General features: G+C 47.7%; 1 protein-coding gene and 1 long non-coding RNA gene across 3 annotated transcripts in view; one reads left to right on the forward strand and one right to left on the reverse strand.

Moving 5' to 3' along the window:
* LOC309552384 overlaps nucleotides 1-17,321 on the forward strand; it is an 879,384-nt gene that overhangs the window by 788,960 nt on the left and 73,103 nt on the right. The window lies entirely within an intron of this gene.
* PLD2 (phospholipase D2) overlaps nucleotides 1-17,321 on the reverse strand; it is a 148,867-nt gene that overhangs the window by 39,345 nt on the left and 92,201 nt on the right. For both annotated transcript variants that reach the window (XM_082253318.1, XM_082253317.1), the window contains exons 9-10: nucleotides 17,055-17,207; nucleotides 3,368-3,517 (exon numbers count right to left, since the gene is read on the reverse strand). In XM_082253318.1, the coding sequence (XP_082109444.1) occupies nucleotides 3,368-3,517; nucleotides 17,055-17,207 (303 nt within the window). The remainder of the gene's footprint in view (nucleotides 1-3,367; nucleotides 3,518-17,054; nucleotides 17,208-17,321) is intronic.

The following is a 17,321-nucleotide window of genomic DNA, read 5'->3' on the forward strand; positions in this document are numbered from 1 at the left end:
TATGTTACTCTTCCTCCAATCTCAATTCAAGTCTATAGTCAGAGTTTTGTTGACAGATTTTCATTGAGGGTGGAAGCATTGCTGAGCAAAATTTGGGTCAAAATCAAATACAATTAAAGTTCCTCTTTAGTAATGTCTTCCCACCCCTGAGTGGCTGCCACCTACCAAAATACGTACCAGCCATCACTGTATGCCGAGTTTTGTGTCAAAAAGCCTTTGCCGAAAATAAGTCTTTGGCATACCCAGCTTCTGTCACCCAGCCTATTCATTTCTTTGGCTCATGGTGGCCCCCAGCTAACCAGAAGGGTATGGCTCCAGGGACAAGTTTGAATGGGCTGTTAGGAGCAGGACACACCTGGACTTCTTTAAGCAAAGGTTAACCCATGACTGGGGCTTAAGGCAAGTATTTAGGTAGGTGGCTGCCACTCGTTGGGGGGGATTTAAGCCTCATTTATACAGGTGTTCTGTTCCATAAACCTGGGCAAAGGGCCATCTTTACCCACATGGGAGGCACTGCCAGTCCGGTTTGACAGCTGTGAACCAGAAATTCTAAGATCTGAGCGCTTCTGGGTTCACACTCCGACAAGGGGATCAAGCAATAGATTTGGCCCAATGTCCTCCTGACAAACATTATAGTGGTCAGGCATTGGGGGGGGCACTACCCATGTGTCCTATAAAAGTGATCGGGGGCTCTTTAACCATCCATACCACTTTTACAGAAAAGCCAGGGATCATCAATGCTGGTAAAGTTTGCCTGAGCATCTAAACATCAATTATATATAGTCAAAAGGTTTTTGGTAGCAGCCAGATAATATCTACTAATTTCTGCTTCACCGTGGAAGCATGAAAGGAAGAAGTTAATTGGCTGCTATGGGCAACAAAGATATTTTTCTTTGGAGACAAGTTATTAAAAGGTCAGGTGTGAGACAGATGAAGAATTATCCTTACCCCTTCATTGTTCATTGGCGTCCTCGCCTGCATGGGTACATGAGCTTCAGAACGATTTGTGCTCAAGAATTCCTTCCCATGGTCCTTGGCAATCTGGCTTGACAACTGTGAACTGGAAATTCTCAGAGCCGAGTGCTTCCAGGTTCACACTCTACGGAGGAGATTGGGGAACAGATTTGCCTAATATCCTCTCACCTGCCATCCTGACAACATTTGTTGTAGTCAGGCATGGACGCAACTTGCGAGAGTTGTGAAAGTGATGGGGTGCTCTATAGCCACCCAGGTCATCCTTAACAGAAAAGCCAGGAGCCGGCTGAACAAAAGCAGCATACTGCCGCCGTGAGCTTGTTTAAACCTACTGTCAGGTCACCTGTGGCCAGATGACAACTGCACCCTGTTGGAGGCAGGGGCGCAGCGCAAGGTAGTGAACCCTATAGCAGACTGCTGCGGATGGACCGGAACGTGAACCCAAGATTCCCCAGGGCGCGGAGTCTAAGACCCAGCAGGTGTTCACCAGGGCCTCTAGTGGTGAGGATGGACTTCGCTGCAGCTGGGCCCAGGTCGCGGCCCCTGGGGTCCCCCAGGTCACGCTCCGTATGGAGTGAAGGGAAGCAGCCACTCAGGACACACAGAATGGTGAAGGGTAAGCCGAGGTCGGGGTAACAGGCAGACAAGAGTAGTCAAGGGACAGGCCAAAGGTCAGGGTAACAGGCAAACAGGAATAGTCAGAGACAAGCCAAAGTCGGTACACAGAGGAGTAGTTTCAAGCACACGGCAAACAGGAAACAAACACTGCTGAACAGCAAGGCAGGCCTGCAGTGCGCTGGTTAATATAGGCTTCCTGTGATGACCTGGGCGGGCCAGGAACAGGAAGTAGAGATGATAAAAGCAGCCAGAAGGAAGAGTCTGGTCCTTAATGCAGACATGAGGAACAGGTAAGCTATCATACATTATTGCATATCCATGACACCTACTCAAGCTCTCGACATATCAGATATGTTGTAACGCCTTCAAGCTCTGGGCATACCAGACACATTCTAAAAATTAAAAAACAGCTTAAAAATGATTTAGGGCAGGGAAATTATTCATAGAGTTAATTAACACTGGTAAATTTGGTCTGAACATCTCAGAATAAATGACTTCTGGTCACAAAAGGTTTTTGATAGCAGCCAGTCAGATAACCTCTACTAATTTATAGTATAATTATATTATAATTATAGTATAGTATAATTTATACATCACCGTGGATGCATTAAATGTAGAAATTCATTAGTATCCTTACCATTTAATTTGCGTCTGCTCCTGCATGGGTGCATGAGGGACAAACTCAAGAAATCCTTCCCATGGTCCTTGCCAATCTGACCTGAAAACTGTGAACTGGAAATTTTCAGAGCTGAGTGCTTCCAGGTTCACACTCTGCAGAGGAGATTGGGTAGAGATTTGCCTAATCTCCTCCCAATTTGTGAGTCTTGTGAAAGTGATTGGGTGGCTCTATAGCCACCCAGACCGCTTTTACAGAAATGCCAGGAGCAAACTGAACAAAAGCTGCATACTGCAGCCATGAGCTTGTTTACTACTCAAGCTCAGGATGTCTCAAGAGCTAAAAAAATACAGTGTAAAAATTATTTAAGCAAGCAAATCAGTCATAGAGTTAATCAACAACTCTGGTCTGAACATCTCCGCATCAATGACTTATGGTCACAAAAGGTTTTTTGGTAGCAGCCAGTCGCATAACGTCTACTAATTTCTAACTGGAAGCATAAAAGGTAGAAAGGTAGAAGTTCATTGGCTACTATAGTCAACAAAAAATTGTCTTTGGAGAGAAATTATTATGAGGTCGGGTGTGATATAAATGACAAAGCATCCTTACCAGTTCATTTCTCCTGCCCGGGTGCATGAGATTCAAACCGATGTGTGCTCAAGAAGTCCTTCCCATGGTTCTCGACAATCTGGCTTGAAAACTGAACTGGAGATTCTCAGAGCTGAGTGCTTCCAGGTTCATACTCTCCAGAGGAGCAGAGGAGATTGAGGAACAGATTTGCCCCGATCTCCTCCCACATGCAATCCTGACAACATACTGCAGCCATCAGCTTGTTTGAACCTACTCAAGCTCTAGACATATATGCTATAACGTTTTCAAGTTCTGGGCATACCAGACACGTCCCAAGAGCTAAAAAAGGTTAAAAAAAAAAAAAAACAGTGCAAAAATGATTTAAGCTGGCAAATCAATCACTGAGTTAATCAACACTGGTCTGAGCATCTCGACATCAATGACTTCTGGTCACAAAAGGTTTTTTATTTGCAGACAGTCGCATAACGTCTACGAAATCTCTAAGCTATCATGGAAACATAAAAGGCTTTTTGGAGAAAAAAATTATTTCTGAGATCGGGTGACATACATATGAAAAAGCATCCTTACCATTTCACTTGTGTCTTCTCCCGCACAGGCGCATGGGCTTCAAACCGATGTAAGCTCAAGAAGTCCTTCCCATGGTCCTCGGCAATCTGGTTTATCTGCTGCCCCCACCAGCGAGCCTGTCGGTAGCCGCTGCATTTTAGGACCAACGACCTGCAAGATTTGCAGAAATGTGTGAAAAGTGGAATTATCGAAAAGTGGTTTAACAGTTGTCACCTGTTTTCAGAGGTGTACTGAGGCAGGGTGCTGGACAAGAGGAAAGATGGTGATATCCAACAAATGAATAACTGGGTCTCTGGGAGAGGTTTGTGTAGACACCGGTAACGAAAAAAGGGCCATTTTAAAATGAATAAAGTATATGAAAACCTAAAATCTAGTTTAAAATATTTTGGACATCATGCCTCAGTCAGCGCATACACTTTTTTGAGATTCTGTTGCAAAGTGTTATACATGAGGATCCTGCCAGAAAGAGTTATTTCTGTTGAAGGAAACCATGCTACCACCTTGCAATTAGCAGCAGTTGTCTGCCTGCCATGTGCACTGATTTGGTTGGTCACTGGGCTGCCTATCAGATAAGCAGTCCAAAGACTACCCAAAGGAGTGGGCAAGGCAGGCGGACAATGCTGATAATGCTAAACCCAGGAAACTTCCCCCTCTCAGGAGGCATCGTAGGAAGGTAACTAGGCATTCTGTGCCCACTGTCCTCATCACCAGGGCTGCTGATAAGGCAGTACAGGTGGTTTTGTTGTACTAGGCCCAGGCCTCATCAGCTAAGCAGGGGGCCGGGGGAACTTTATTGTTAATTTCTGCCTCATTGAATACGTTGATTTTACTAGACCACACCCCCACTTCTACATGCTTACCAGGACTTAAAGCGGAGTTCCACCCATTTTTAATAGGTTGGAATACATAGCTGTATGTAATCCCCTTTAAAACGGCTTTTACCAATGGAAACTTTTTTTTTTTTTTTTTTGCTAGTAAATACCTTAATTTCGGCATTATTGCTCCTCTCCTCACTTCCTGGTCCGATCGGCGATGACGTCATTCGGCGATCCGCAGTGTCTGCTGGGATGTATTCAATTCCAGAAATCTCGGAGTAGCTGTATCTGTACTGAGCCGTGCCTGCCCCGCCTCCGCCCCGCCTCCTCTCATTGAGTTGCATTGTATGAATGTATTAAGGCCGTTCTCTGCCCCGCCTCCGCCCCGCCTCCTCTTACAAATCAATGAGAGGAGGCGGGGCAGAGAACAGCCTTAATACATTCATACATTGCCACTCAATGAGAGGAGGCGGGGCGGAGGCGGGGCAGAAAACAGCCTTAATACATTCATACAATGCAACTCAATTAGAGGAGGCGAGGCGGAGGCGGGGCGGAGGCGGGGCGGAGGCGGGGCGGAGGCGGGGCAGGCACGGCTCAGTACAGATACAGCTACTGCGAGATTTCTGGAATAGAATACATCCCAGCAGACACTGCGGATCGCCGAATGACGTCATCGCCGATTGGACCAGGAAGTGAGGAGAGGAGCAATAATGCCGAAATTAAGGTATTTACTAGCAAAAAAAAAAAAAAAAAAAAGTTTCCATTGGTAAAAGCCATTTTAAAGGGGATTACATAGATCTAAAGTTCCAAAAATGGGTGGAACTCCACTTTAAATTACATTTCCCTGGGCCCCATCACATCAACCAGGAGGTGGCAGCAGAGGAGGGACTTTTTTTTTTTTTTTTCATTTTTGGGAGGTATGTGGATAAAGCCAGTGCCACTGTTTCATAGCACCTCTGGGGGGCTGTGGTTTCAAACAGCAGCCCTGCTCATCACATTGCTTCAGCTCACTGTTTTAACATAAAAGAGTATCAGACCCCCTATATCTGATATTTCAGTGGATCTGTACACCTGCTTTGCCCATTTAGGGGTGTTCCAACTTCCCACTATCCCTGTGCCGAATTTCTGGATCTATACGCATTAGGGTTGTCACCTGTCCAGGTTTCACCTGGACTATCTGGGTTTTGAACCATATGTCCGGTTTTCAGTCCACCTGAAACCCGGACACATTATTGAGACCAGGCTGTGGCTCCCCAAGTAACCGAGAAAGTCACACACAAATCTGTTGCCTACTGAGCTGTGGGCGGCTGTCTGGAGGCAGGTTTGGCACCACTGAAGGGTGGGGCGATGATGTCAGCAAGAGCAATTTGGCCAGAAACACTGTTTGCCGCGTTACTGCTCTCCTTGGGGCACCCAAATATGTCCCAGGTCTTTTATAATCCTATAGTGTTTACTGCGGGGAAAAAAAAATGCCCTGTGCCGCTAAAGTGTTCGGGTTTGGCTTGAAGAAAAGGTGGCAACCCTAATCGACGTGCTGTGCCCATTGTGAGGGGTTCCCACCATCCCTGCAACAATTTCCCAGGTCTATACACCTGCTGTGCCTAATATGAGGGGGTCATCATTCCTGTGTTGAGTTCCCAGATCCAGAGGCGGCTCTAGGCTTTGTGAGGCCTAAGGCAAAACTTGGACATGAGGCCCCACTCACACCCATAATGGGAAAAATAATTCAAGCGATAAAAATGAACTGCATAAATTGCATATATTAAGGGCCTTAACCTTTGTACTATGAATTCAGTTTCTAGAAATTTCTCTAACCAATTCTTCTTTAATCAAAGATCATTAAACATTGGGTATGTATGTATATATATATATATATATATATATGTCTGCTCTTACATCACAGTCCCCAGCATTTCCCTATAGGTCATGATTCCCTGAGTCCCTCCTTACATCAGGGTTCAGTGTCTCCCCTTACATAAGAGTTCTCCTTTAAATCAGATTCCCCCCCAGCATCTCCTCCTTACATCAGAGTCCACAGAATTCCTCTTTACATTAGAGTCCCCCTCTTAAATCAAATTTCACAGAGTCCCTTTTACATCAGAGTCTCCAGAGTTTCCCCCTTACACTGTAAGAGGGAACTCTGAAGACTCTGATGTAGGAGGAGTTCTGGGAACTATGATTTAGGGGGAATGCTGGAGACTCTGATGTAAGGAGAGTTCTGGGAACCTTGATTTGAGGGGGAAAGCTGGGGACTCTGGTGTAAAAGGGAACTCTGTGGTCCCCAAAGCTCCCCCTTGCATCAGAGTTTCCAGAGACCCCCTTACACTTCCCTTCGTCAGTCCGCCACAGTCTAGGCACGACAAGTCCCACTGCAGAAGGCTGCCATACCTGAGTCCCCACAGAGGGCACTGTAAATTCCAGTATAGTGCACTGCCATTCCTCCCTTAAGGAATGGAAGCCTGCTATGCTTGGACTTGTACTGCTTTCTGTAGGGGACTGAGGAACTACTGCCTGCTGTGCTAAGACTTGTAGTGCCCTCTGTGGGGACTAAGGCATGGCAGCCTGCTATTCTGGAACTTGTAGTGCCCTCTGTGAGGGACTGAGGATTCCTCAATCCTCCACATTCTAGGGCACTATAAGTCCCAGCATAGTGGGCTGTCATTCCTCAGTCCCTCAAAGCTGGGGGGGAAAACAACAGAGTTAAACATCTAAAGGACAACTCCAACCAAAACTACCAATAATGTACAGAGTCCATATGCTATATAATGTCACAGTCCCGCTACCCCTCACCTTCCACCTCGGGTGCTGTCATTGTGTAGGGCAAAGGGCTCCAGCTCCACCATGTTTGGCTTTGATGTCAGATATGCAGGACTGGCTCAGCTCCACTCTCTTCCCTGGCAACTGACTGTGGCGTCACGGGGGGCCTCTCCTCCTCCCCCAGCCACCCAGGGGCCCTCTCCTTCTCCCCCAGCCACCCAGGGGCCCTCTCCTTCTCCCCCAGCTACCCAGGGACCCCTCTCCTTCTCCCCCAGCCACCCAGGGGCCCCTCTCCTTTTCCTCCAGCCACCCAGGGGCCCCTCTCCTTCTCCTCCAGCCACTCAGGGGCCCTCTCCTCCTTCTCCTCCAACCACCCAGGGGCCCCTCTCCTCCTTCTCCTCCAGCCACCCAGGGGCCCCTCTCCTTCTCCTCCAGCCACTCAGGGGCCCTCTCCCTCTGCTCTCCCTAGCCACCCTCTCCCCCAGCCACCCAGGGGCTCTCTCCTTCTCCAGCCACCCAGGGGCTCTCTCCTTCTCCAGCCACCCAGGGGCCCTTTCCTTCTTCTCCTCCAGCCACCCAGGGGCCCTCTCCTTCTACCCCAGCCACCCAGGGGCCCTCTCCTTCTCCCCCAGCCACCCAGGGACCCCTCTCCTTCTCCCCCAGCCACCCAGGGGCCCCTCTCCTTTTCCTCCAGCCACCCAGGGGCCCCTCTCCTTTTCCTCCAGCCACCCAGGGGCCCCTCTCCTTCTCCTCCAGCCACTCAGGGGCCCTCTCCTCCTCCTCCAGCCACCCAGGGGCCCCTCTCCTCCTTCTCCTCCAGCCACCCAGGGGCCCCTCTCCTTCTCCTCCAGCCACTCAGGGGCCCTCTCCTTCTCCTCCAGCCACCCAGGGGCCCTCTCCTCCTCCTCCTCCAGCCACCCAGGGTCCCTCTCCTTCTCCTCCTCCAGCCACCCAGGGTCCCTCTCCTTCTCCTCATCCAGCCACCCAGGGTCCCTCTCCTTATCCTCCTCCAGCTACCCAGGGTCCCTCTCCTTATCCTCCAGCCACCCAGGGGCCCTCTCCTTCTCCTCCAGCCACCCAGGTGCCCTCTCCCTCTCCTCCAGCCACCCAGGGGCCCTGTCCTTCTCCCCCAGCCACCCAGGGGCCCTGTCCTTCTCCCCCAGCCACCCAGGGTCCTTCTCCCCCAGCCACCCATGGATCCTTCTCCTTCTCCCCAAGCCACCCATGGGGCCCTCTCCTTCTCCCCCAGCCACCCAGGGGCCCTCTCCCTCTCCTCTCCCCAGCCACCCTCTCCCTTAGCCACCCAAGGGCCCTCTCCCCCAGCCACCCAGGGGCTCTCTCCTTCTCCAGCCACCCAGGGGCCCTTCCCTTCTTCTCCAGCCACCCAGGGGCCCTTCCCTTCTTCTCCAGCCACCCAGGGGCCCTTCCCTTCTTCTCCAGCCACCCAGGGGCCCTCTCCTTCTACCCCAGCCACCCAGGGGCCCTCTCCTTCTACCCCAGCCACCCAGGGGCCCTCTCCTTCTCCCACAGCCACCCAGGGGCCATCTCCTTCTCCCCCAGCCACCCAAGGGCCACCTTCTTCTCCCACAGCCACCCAGGGGCCCTCTCCTCCTCCCTCAGCCACCCAGGGTCCCTCTCCTTATCCTCCTCCAGCTACCAGGGTCCCTCTCCTTCTCCTCCAGCCACCCAGGGGCCCTCTCCTTCTCCTCCAGACACCAAGGGGCCCTGTCCTTCTCCCCCAGCCACCCAGGGTCCTTCTTCTCCCCCAGCCACCCATGGATCCCTACTTATCCCCAAGCCACCCAGGGGCCCTCTCCCTCTCCCCAGCCACCCTCTCCCCCAGCCACCCAAGGGCCCTCTCCCCCAGCCACCCAGGGGGCTCTCTCCTTCTCCAGCCACCCAGGGGCCCTTTCCTTCTACCCCAGCCACCCAGGGGCCCTCTCCTTCTACCCCAGCCACCCAGGGGCCCTCTCCTTCTCCCACAGCCACCCAGGGGCCCTCTCCTTCTCCCACAGCCACCCAGGGGCCCTCTTCTTCTCCCACAGCCACCCAGGGGCCCTCTCCTCCTCCCTCAGTCACCCAGAGCCCCTCTCCTCCTCCCTCAGCCACCCAAGGGCCCTCTCCTCCTCCCTCAGCCACCCAGGGGCCCTCTCCTCCTCCCTCAGCCACCCAGGGGCCCTCTCCTCCTCCCTCAGCCACCCAGGGGCCCTCTCCTTCTTACTCAGCCACCCAGGGGACCTCTCCTTCTCCCTCAGCCACCAAGGGGCCCTCTCCTTCTCCTTCAGCCACCCAGGGGCTACTCACCCGCTTTGCGTAGTAGACACCACAAATCTATTACCAGCCTGCAGCGTGACAAGTCGGGCCTGGTTACCTGTATGTTCCTGGGCCAGGGCATAGCTCTCCTCCCAGAGCAACAACTGATGATAGCAGAGTGAGCTGACCAGGCAGTCACTTCCTACTGATGCAGGTACACGCCCACCGATTCCTCCACATCTTGGGATTACATAATCAGACGGCCAATCCCCAGGCAGAGAAGGCAGGGTAAGTGTCAGCGGACAACAGACACCTGGCAGCCGCAGTGAAGGGACTGCAGCAACTTTTATATCCGAGGATTTAAAACAATCTTTTACTTGGGAGATTTCCCTGACTGCGTCCTGCTAAATGTTGTTGCTCCGCCACTGGCCGCGAGGCCCCTGTAGGTGCGAGGCCTTAGGCGACCGCCTAATTTGCCTAATTAGAGAGCTGCCTATGCCCAGATCTATACACATGGTGTGCACATTATGAGGGGCTCCCACCATCCCTGCATTGAGCTCCCAGGTCTGTTCCCCTGATTTTCCCATTATGAGGAATTCTCATCATCCCTGTGTTGAGTTCTCCAATCTGTGCACCTGCTGTGCCCATTATGAGGGGCTTCCACCATCCTTGTATTGAGTTCTCCAGTCTGCACACCCGCTGTGCCTATTTTGAGGGGTTCTCCCTGCACTGAGTTCCCGGGTCTGTGCATCCGCTATGCCCATTATGAGGGGGTTCCTACCATCCCTGTGCTGAGTTCCCAAGTTTGTACACCTACTGTGCCCATTGTGAGAAGATCCCACCATCCCTGTGCTGAGCTCCCAGGTCTACACACCTACTGTGCCCATTGTGAGAAGTTCCCACCATCTCTGTGCTGAGTTCCCAGGTCTACACACATACAGTGCCTTGCAAAAGTATTCGCCCCCCTTGAACTTTTCGATCTTTTGCCACATTTCAGGCTTCAAACATAAAGATATAAAACTGTAACTTTTTGTGAACAAACAACAAGTGGGACACAATCATGAAGTGGAACAAAATTTATTGGATATTTCAAAGTTTTTTAACAAATAAAAAACGAAAAATTGGGCGTGCAAAATTATTCAGCACCCCTTAAGTTAATACTTTGTAGCGCCACCTTTTGCTGTGATTACAGCTGTAAGTCGCTTGGGGTATGTCTCTATCAGTTTTGCACATTGAGAGACTGAAGTTTTTGCCCATTCCTCCTTGCAAAACAGCTCAAGCTCAGTGAGGTTGGATGGAGAGCGTTTTTTGTGAACAGCAGTTTTCAGTTCTTTCCACAGATTCTCGATTGGATTCAGGTCTGGACTTTGACTTGGCCATTCTAACACCCAGATATGTTTATTTGTGAACCATTCCATTGTAGATTTTGCTTTATGTTTTGGATCATTGTCTTGTTGGAAGACAAATCTCCAACCCAGTCTCAGGTCTTTTGCAGACTCCATCAGGTTTTCTTCCAGAATGGTCCTGTATTTGGCTCCATCCATCTTCCCATCAATTTTAACCATCTTCCCTGTCCCTGCTGAAGAAAAGCAGGCCCAAACCATGATGCTGCCACCACCATGTTTGACAGTGGGGATGGTGTGTTCAGGGTGATGAGCTGTGTTGCTTTTACGCCAAACATAACGTTTTGCATTGTTGCCAAAAAGTTTGATTTTGGTTTCATCTGACCAGAGCACCTTCTTCCACATGTTTGGTGTGTCTCCCAGGTGGCTTGTGGCAAACTTTAAACGACACTTTTTATGGATATCTTTAAGAAATGGCTTTCTTCTTGCCACTCTTCCATAAAGGCCAGATTTGTGCAGTATACGACTGATTGTTGTCCTATGGACAGAGTCTCCCACCTCAGCTGTAGATCTCTGCAGTTCATCCAGAGTGATCATGGGCCTCTTGGCTGCATCTCTGATCAGTCTTCTCCTTGTATGAGCTGAAAGTTTAGAGGGACGGCCAGGTCTTCGAAGATTTGCAGTGGTCTTATACTTCCATTTCAATATTATTGCTTGCACAGTGCTCCTTGGGATGTTTAAAGCTTGGGAAATCTTTTTGTATCCAAATCCGGCTTTAAACTTCTCCACAACAGTATCTCGGACCTGCCTGGTGTGTTCCTTGTTCTTCGTGATGCTCTCTGCGCTTTAAACGGACCTCTGAGACTATCACAGTGCAGGTGCATTTATACGGAGACTTGATTACACACAGGTGGATTCTATTTATCATCATTAGTCATTTAGGTCAACATTGGATCATTCAGAGATCCTCACTGAACTTCTGGAGAGAGTTTGCTGCACTGAAAGTAAAGGGGATGAATAATTTTGCATGCCCAATTTTTCAGTTTTTTATTTGTTAACAAAGTTTGAAATATCCAATACATTTCGTTCCACTTCATGATTGTGTCCCACTTGTTGTTGATTCTTCACAAAAAATTACAGTTTTATATCTTTATGTTTGAAGCCTGAAATGTGGCAAAAGGTCGAAAATTTCAAGGGGGCCGAATACTTTCGCAAGGCACTGTACTACCTACTGTGCCCAATATGAGCAGTTCCCAGCAGTCTAGCTGTAATTGTTATTTTATATTATGGAGAATACAAAATAAGTATCTGGGACACCCAAAACAGGATTCAGGGGTTATGGTCAGAAGAGCTCTCTGTTGGAAGTATATAAGAAATTTGAGAAACCTGAAGTTGACCTTCACCTGTAGCTAGAATACCAATGTTTGGTGGACTGGCCCATTAAGAGTTGATCATAAAGTAGAAGACCTGTCATGAAAAGAAATACAGAAACCCCCATTGCTGACTGAGTGCAAAGGGGCGGGGTTCCAATGCTCTTATTCTAACCTTGACCAGGATAAGGATAAGCTCTGGTTGACACAGGTGAGGCTTTGAATTTGCGCTACTTCAGCCTGATTTCAAAGCCGCAGATCAGTGCTATTTGCACCTTTAATTTCATTGCCGCTCGAGACTATGTCTATGCAAGTCGCAACGAAATCCGACAAAAGTAGCGCAGGAACCTTTTTCTGAGTCGCGGCAATTTGGTCGATTCCATTGCCAACAGTGGGGTGCGACTTGTCATGCGATTTGGAACTGTCAAATTGCATGACAAATTGCAGCGGTTTGAACGAAGGCTAATAGTCCTGGAATATGCACAGCAATGACACCCTCTATATTCCCATCCTAACTAATTCACTTTATATTCATTATAATCAAATTAAAGAAAAAGAAAAGGAAAAGCTACATGGAATATACAAGGTTGTGTTTCTAAGATAGGAAGGGGCTGGACTGTTTCCCAAGATAAACAGCAGAGCGGACTCGTGGCAGCAAAGCTCAGCCAGCCCACCACACTTGGCAGTCATAGAGAGAACGGAAAGAAAGGAATGAAATCTTCCTGCCAAATGTGCTGCCAGGAAGTCTTTATATAATGATAATGTTTTGAGCAATTTTAAAGTGCCATTTTTTTTTTTTTGAGTTACTTTTTACTGTTTATGTTGCTTTTTTTGTTGTTACCTCTAAAAAAAAAAACCAAATTTTCAGAGAGTATTTTTTTTATTATTATTAATATATATATATATATATATATATATATATATATATATATATTTTTTTTTTTTTTATTAACCATAATGATGATAATAATAAATGAAATATTATTATTAACCACTTAAGCCCCAGCCCTATTTCGGACACTTTTTGTTTACCAGTATTTTTCCCTAGAAAACTACTTAGAACCCCCAAACATTATATATATTTTTTTAGCAAAGACTCTGGAGAATAAAATGTCGGTCATTGCAAAATTTTTTGTCACGCGGTATTTGCGCAGCGGTCTTTAAAAAGCCATTTTTTAAAAAAAAAAAAATGAAAAATCACATTTCACTGCATTTAAAAAATACTAAACAGTAAAGTTAGCCCATTTTTTTTGTATATTGTGAAAGATGATGTCACGCCGAGTAAATAGATACCCAACATGTTACGGTTTAAATTTGCGCGACCCCCCCCCCCCCCCCCCCCGTGGGATGGCGACAAATTACGGTCAATAGAGATCTCAATCGGCGACACTTTAAATTTATTTAACGGTTACCAGTTTAGAGTTAGAAGTGTAGCTCTTTTTTTTTTAATTATTGCCCACGCTCTGGCGATCACGGCGATACCTCACATGTGTGGTTTGAACAGCGATTTCATTCACGGCTCGACTTGCGTAAACGTTTTTTTTTGTGCGCGAGCTAACGGTGACGGGGGCGGCTACATTTTTTTTTTCTATTTATTTTTTCTTTACTTTATTACAGGTTTTTAAAAAAAAATAAAAATCTGATCACTTTTATTGCTGTCACAAGCAATGTAAACATCCCTTGTGACACCAATATGTAGTGACAGGTACTCTTTATGGAGGGATCGAGGGTCTAAAAGACCCTAGACCCCTCCACTACACTTCCATGTATGCAAAACGCCGAAAACGGCGTTTTTGCATACAGCCGATTTTTACATTTGCCGCCTTTTGCAGCACAGTAACCCGGAAGTGACGTGATGGACGCCGCCTCCAGGTTACGTCATCGGAGACCCGATCGATGCCGTTTCCAGCATTCATCGGGAATCCATCCAGCCAGCGGACGTGCTGGCTGGGTGCTCGGGGCCCGAGCAAAGCCACGGAAGGTGGCGGGAGGGGGGGGGGCGTCCCCTCCCGCTCACCCAGGTAACAATCGAGCGGCTCCCGAGCCACATCGGTCGTTACCGACGGAAAGCCAACCGTCGGCTCTAAACCACGGTACCGGGATGGTGCCTCTACTTAGAGGCATCATCCCGGTATAACCCCGCAAAGTCTGCCGACGTACGGTACGTCAGTATGCGGTAAGTGGTTAATAAATAATCTTATTCAGATTCACCAACCAATTTTTTTTTCTCCAAGGTAAGAAAACTATACAAATAGTTGTGGTTTCTTCCGATCCTAGCATAGCACGATATATCATTTACTGTCAATGTGAACCCTGCAGCACAGGGGACTTAACAAAAAGCATGGAAGGAACAGAATCCTCCAGCAGAGCAAAGTATTCCAGGAGAGGAGAGCTGGGCCCCCGTGCACACCTGAGCAGCGGTTCCACGGTGCGTTTGTCATGCTTTTCTAGAGTGTTTTTCGAGCAGCACCATTTTGAATGGGCCTCCCTTTGCTCCAAAAAATGTGCCAAATTTTGGAACGGAGATTGGCGCATTTGGCGTTGTGTTTGTTGCCACACTTTTCGCATGTTTTTTCACGCAACAATCGTGGCCAATTGGGGTGCAATTAAGAAATAATAGCACCACAATACTGCCTGCGATTCCAATAGGCTCAACTGTGAACAGGGCCTTAGGAGAAGGAAGGAAGGAGCAGAGTCCTCCAGCAGAGCAGAGTATTTCAGGAGAGGAGAGTTAGATAGGGAAAGGAGCAGAGTCGCCCAGTAGCACAGAGATTACAGGAGATGAGAGTTAGATAGAGGAAGGAGCAGAGTCACCCAGCAGAGCAGAGTATTTCAGGATATTACATAGTTACATAGTTAGTCAGGTTGAAAAAAGACACAAGTCCATCCGGTTCAACCATAAAAAAAAAAACAGTATTGAAAACCCAACCATACAATCCCATATACACAATCCTATACCCGCTGTTGGTCCAGAGGAAGGCGAAAATAAACCCCAGCAAAGCATGATCCAATTTGCTACAGCAGGGGAAAAAAATTCCTTCCTGATCCCCCGAGAGGCAATCTGATATTCCCTGGATCAACTTTACCCTAAAAAAAAATTTTAGTACCCATTTATATTATGTACACCTAGGAAAGAATCCAGGCCTTTTTTAAAGCAATCTACTGAGCTAGCCAGAACCACCTCTGGAGGGAGTCTATTCTACATTTTCACAGCTCTTACGGTGAAGAAACCTTTCCGTATTTGGTGACAAAATCTGTTTTCCTCTAGGGGTAAAGAGTGCCCCCTTGTCCTCTGTGTTGACCTTAAAGTGAAAAACTCAACACCAAGTTCACTATATGGACCCCTTATGTATTTATACATGTTGATCATATCCCCCCCCTTAATCTCCTCTTCTCAAGAGAGAATAAATTCATCTCCTCTAATCTTTCCTCATAGCCGAGTTCCTCCATGCCTCTTATCAGTTTGGTTGCTCTTCTCTGCACTTTCTCCAGTTCCCCGATATCCTTTTTAAGAACTGGTACAAAAAACTGAACTGCATATTCCAGATGAGGTCTTACTAATGATTTGCACAGGGGCAAAATTATATCCATAATGTATTAACATAGTCCATGCCTCTGTTAATACAAGAAAGGACTTTGCTTGCTTTGTTAACTGCAGCTTGGCATTGCATGCTATTATTAACCACTCTACTACCGCTCACGGTAATAGTACTGCGGCAGAGTGGCTCGTTCCCGTCCAGTCACGTAGTATTAACGTGACTGGACTCCTCCCCTTCTGGGCGGCGCTTGCGCGCCGCCGGAGGCTCGCTCCCGCTGTTTTCATTCACAGCGGGAGTCGGGCCAGGGGAGGAGCAGCGGCGATCGCCGCTGCTCTTACCCGATCGTCGGGGATCGAGTCTGGAGATCCGCCCGCTGTGTGTAAACACAGCGGGCGGATCTCCATAGTGACAGGGAGTGACAGATCGGACTGTTCAGCATAGCTGGACATCCGATCTGTCCATGAATCACATAGTCACCTCCCCCCCTACACGTCAGTAAGCACCAGGCATACATTAACCCCTCCCTCTCCAATAAAATTAACCCCTTCCCTGCCAGTGTCATTTTTACAGTAACAGTGCATATATATAGCACTGATTACTGCAGTAATGTCACTGGTACCCCCAAAAGTGTCAAAAATGTCAGTCAGGGGTCCGGTCTGTCCGCCGCAATGTCGCAGTCCCGCAAAAAAAATCGCAGATCGCCGCCATTACGCGTTAAAAAAAAAACACCAAAAATGACAGAAATCTTTCCCTTTGTTAGTAAACGCAATAACTTTTGCGCAAACCAATCAAAATACGCTTATTGCGATTTTTTTTACCAAACATATGTAGCATAAAACAAATTGGCCAAAAACTTTTAAAAAAATTGGTTTTTACATCTTTTTTGGGGGGAATTTCATATAAAAAAATGTGAAAAATATTGTTATTTTTTCAAAATAAACGCTCTTTTTTTGTTTATAGCGCAAAAAGTAAAAATCGCACAGGTGATCAAATACCACCAAAAGAAAGCTCTGTTTGTGGGAGAAAAAGGACGTAAATTTCGTTTGGGTACGGCGTCGCACGACCGCGCAATTGTCAGTTGAAGTCGCACAGCGCCGAATCGCAAAAAGTGGCCTGGACGGAAGACAGCAAAATCCTCCGGTTGTAAAGTGGTTAAGCTTATGATCTACCAGAACACCCAGATCCTTCTCCACTATGGATTCCCCCAGTTCTACTCCCCCTAGTATGTATGATACATGCATATTCTTAGCCCCCAAGTGCATAACTTTACATTTATCAACATTAAACCTCATTTGCCACATAGTTGCCCAATGAAACAGTGCACTGAGGTCAGCGTGTAAATTGGAGACATCCTGTAAAGAAGTTATTCCACTGCAAAGCTTGGTGTCATCTGCAAAGACTGAAATGGTACTTTTAATCCCAGACCCGATATCTTTTATAAAGATATTAAAAAGTAAGGGTCTCAACACTGAACCTTGGGGTACACCACTGATAACCTTAGACCATTCAGAGTAAGAATCATTAAATCCTTTTATAGAATAGTTTTGCCAATTTTGAGCCAGCACAATAAAGATGATATATTTTATGGTTGTAGGACAGTCCCCTCTTACCTGGAGTAATTCTCCACTATGACACCATATTTAGTCTCGGTGTGTTTTTTGCCAATGTGCGTTCGGAATTCAGGGTCGAAGAGCAGCACAAAGGAGATCTCCCCAGAATCTGGTTTCAAGTAGAGAAGAAAAGAATCTTTCACCACCAGCCACCTAGACAAAGGAAAACATTCCAGTTACATTACAACGGCATAGATATTCCTTACATCAGAAGCAGGAAGGACAACCTTCAAGAGGTGGAAAAATGCAACGGCAACGGCTCAACTG

This window comes from Pelophylax lessonae, assembly GCF_965119305.1.
Source record: "Pelophylax lessonae genome assembly, chromosome: 4".
In the NCBI taxonomy this organism is placed as follows: domain Eukaryota; kingdom Metazoa; phylum Chordata; class Amphibia; order Anura; family Ranidae; genus Pelophylax; species Pelophylax lessonae.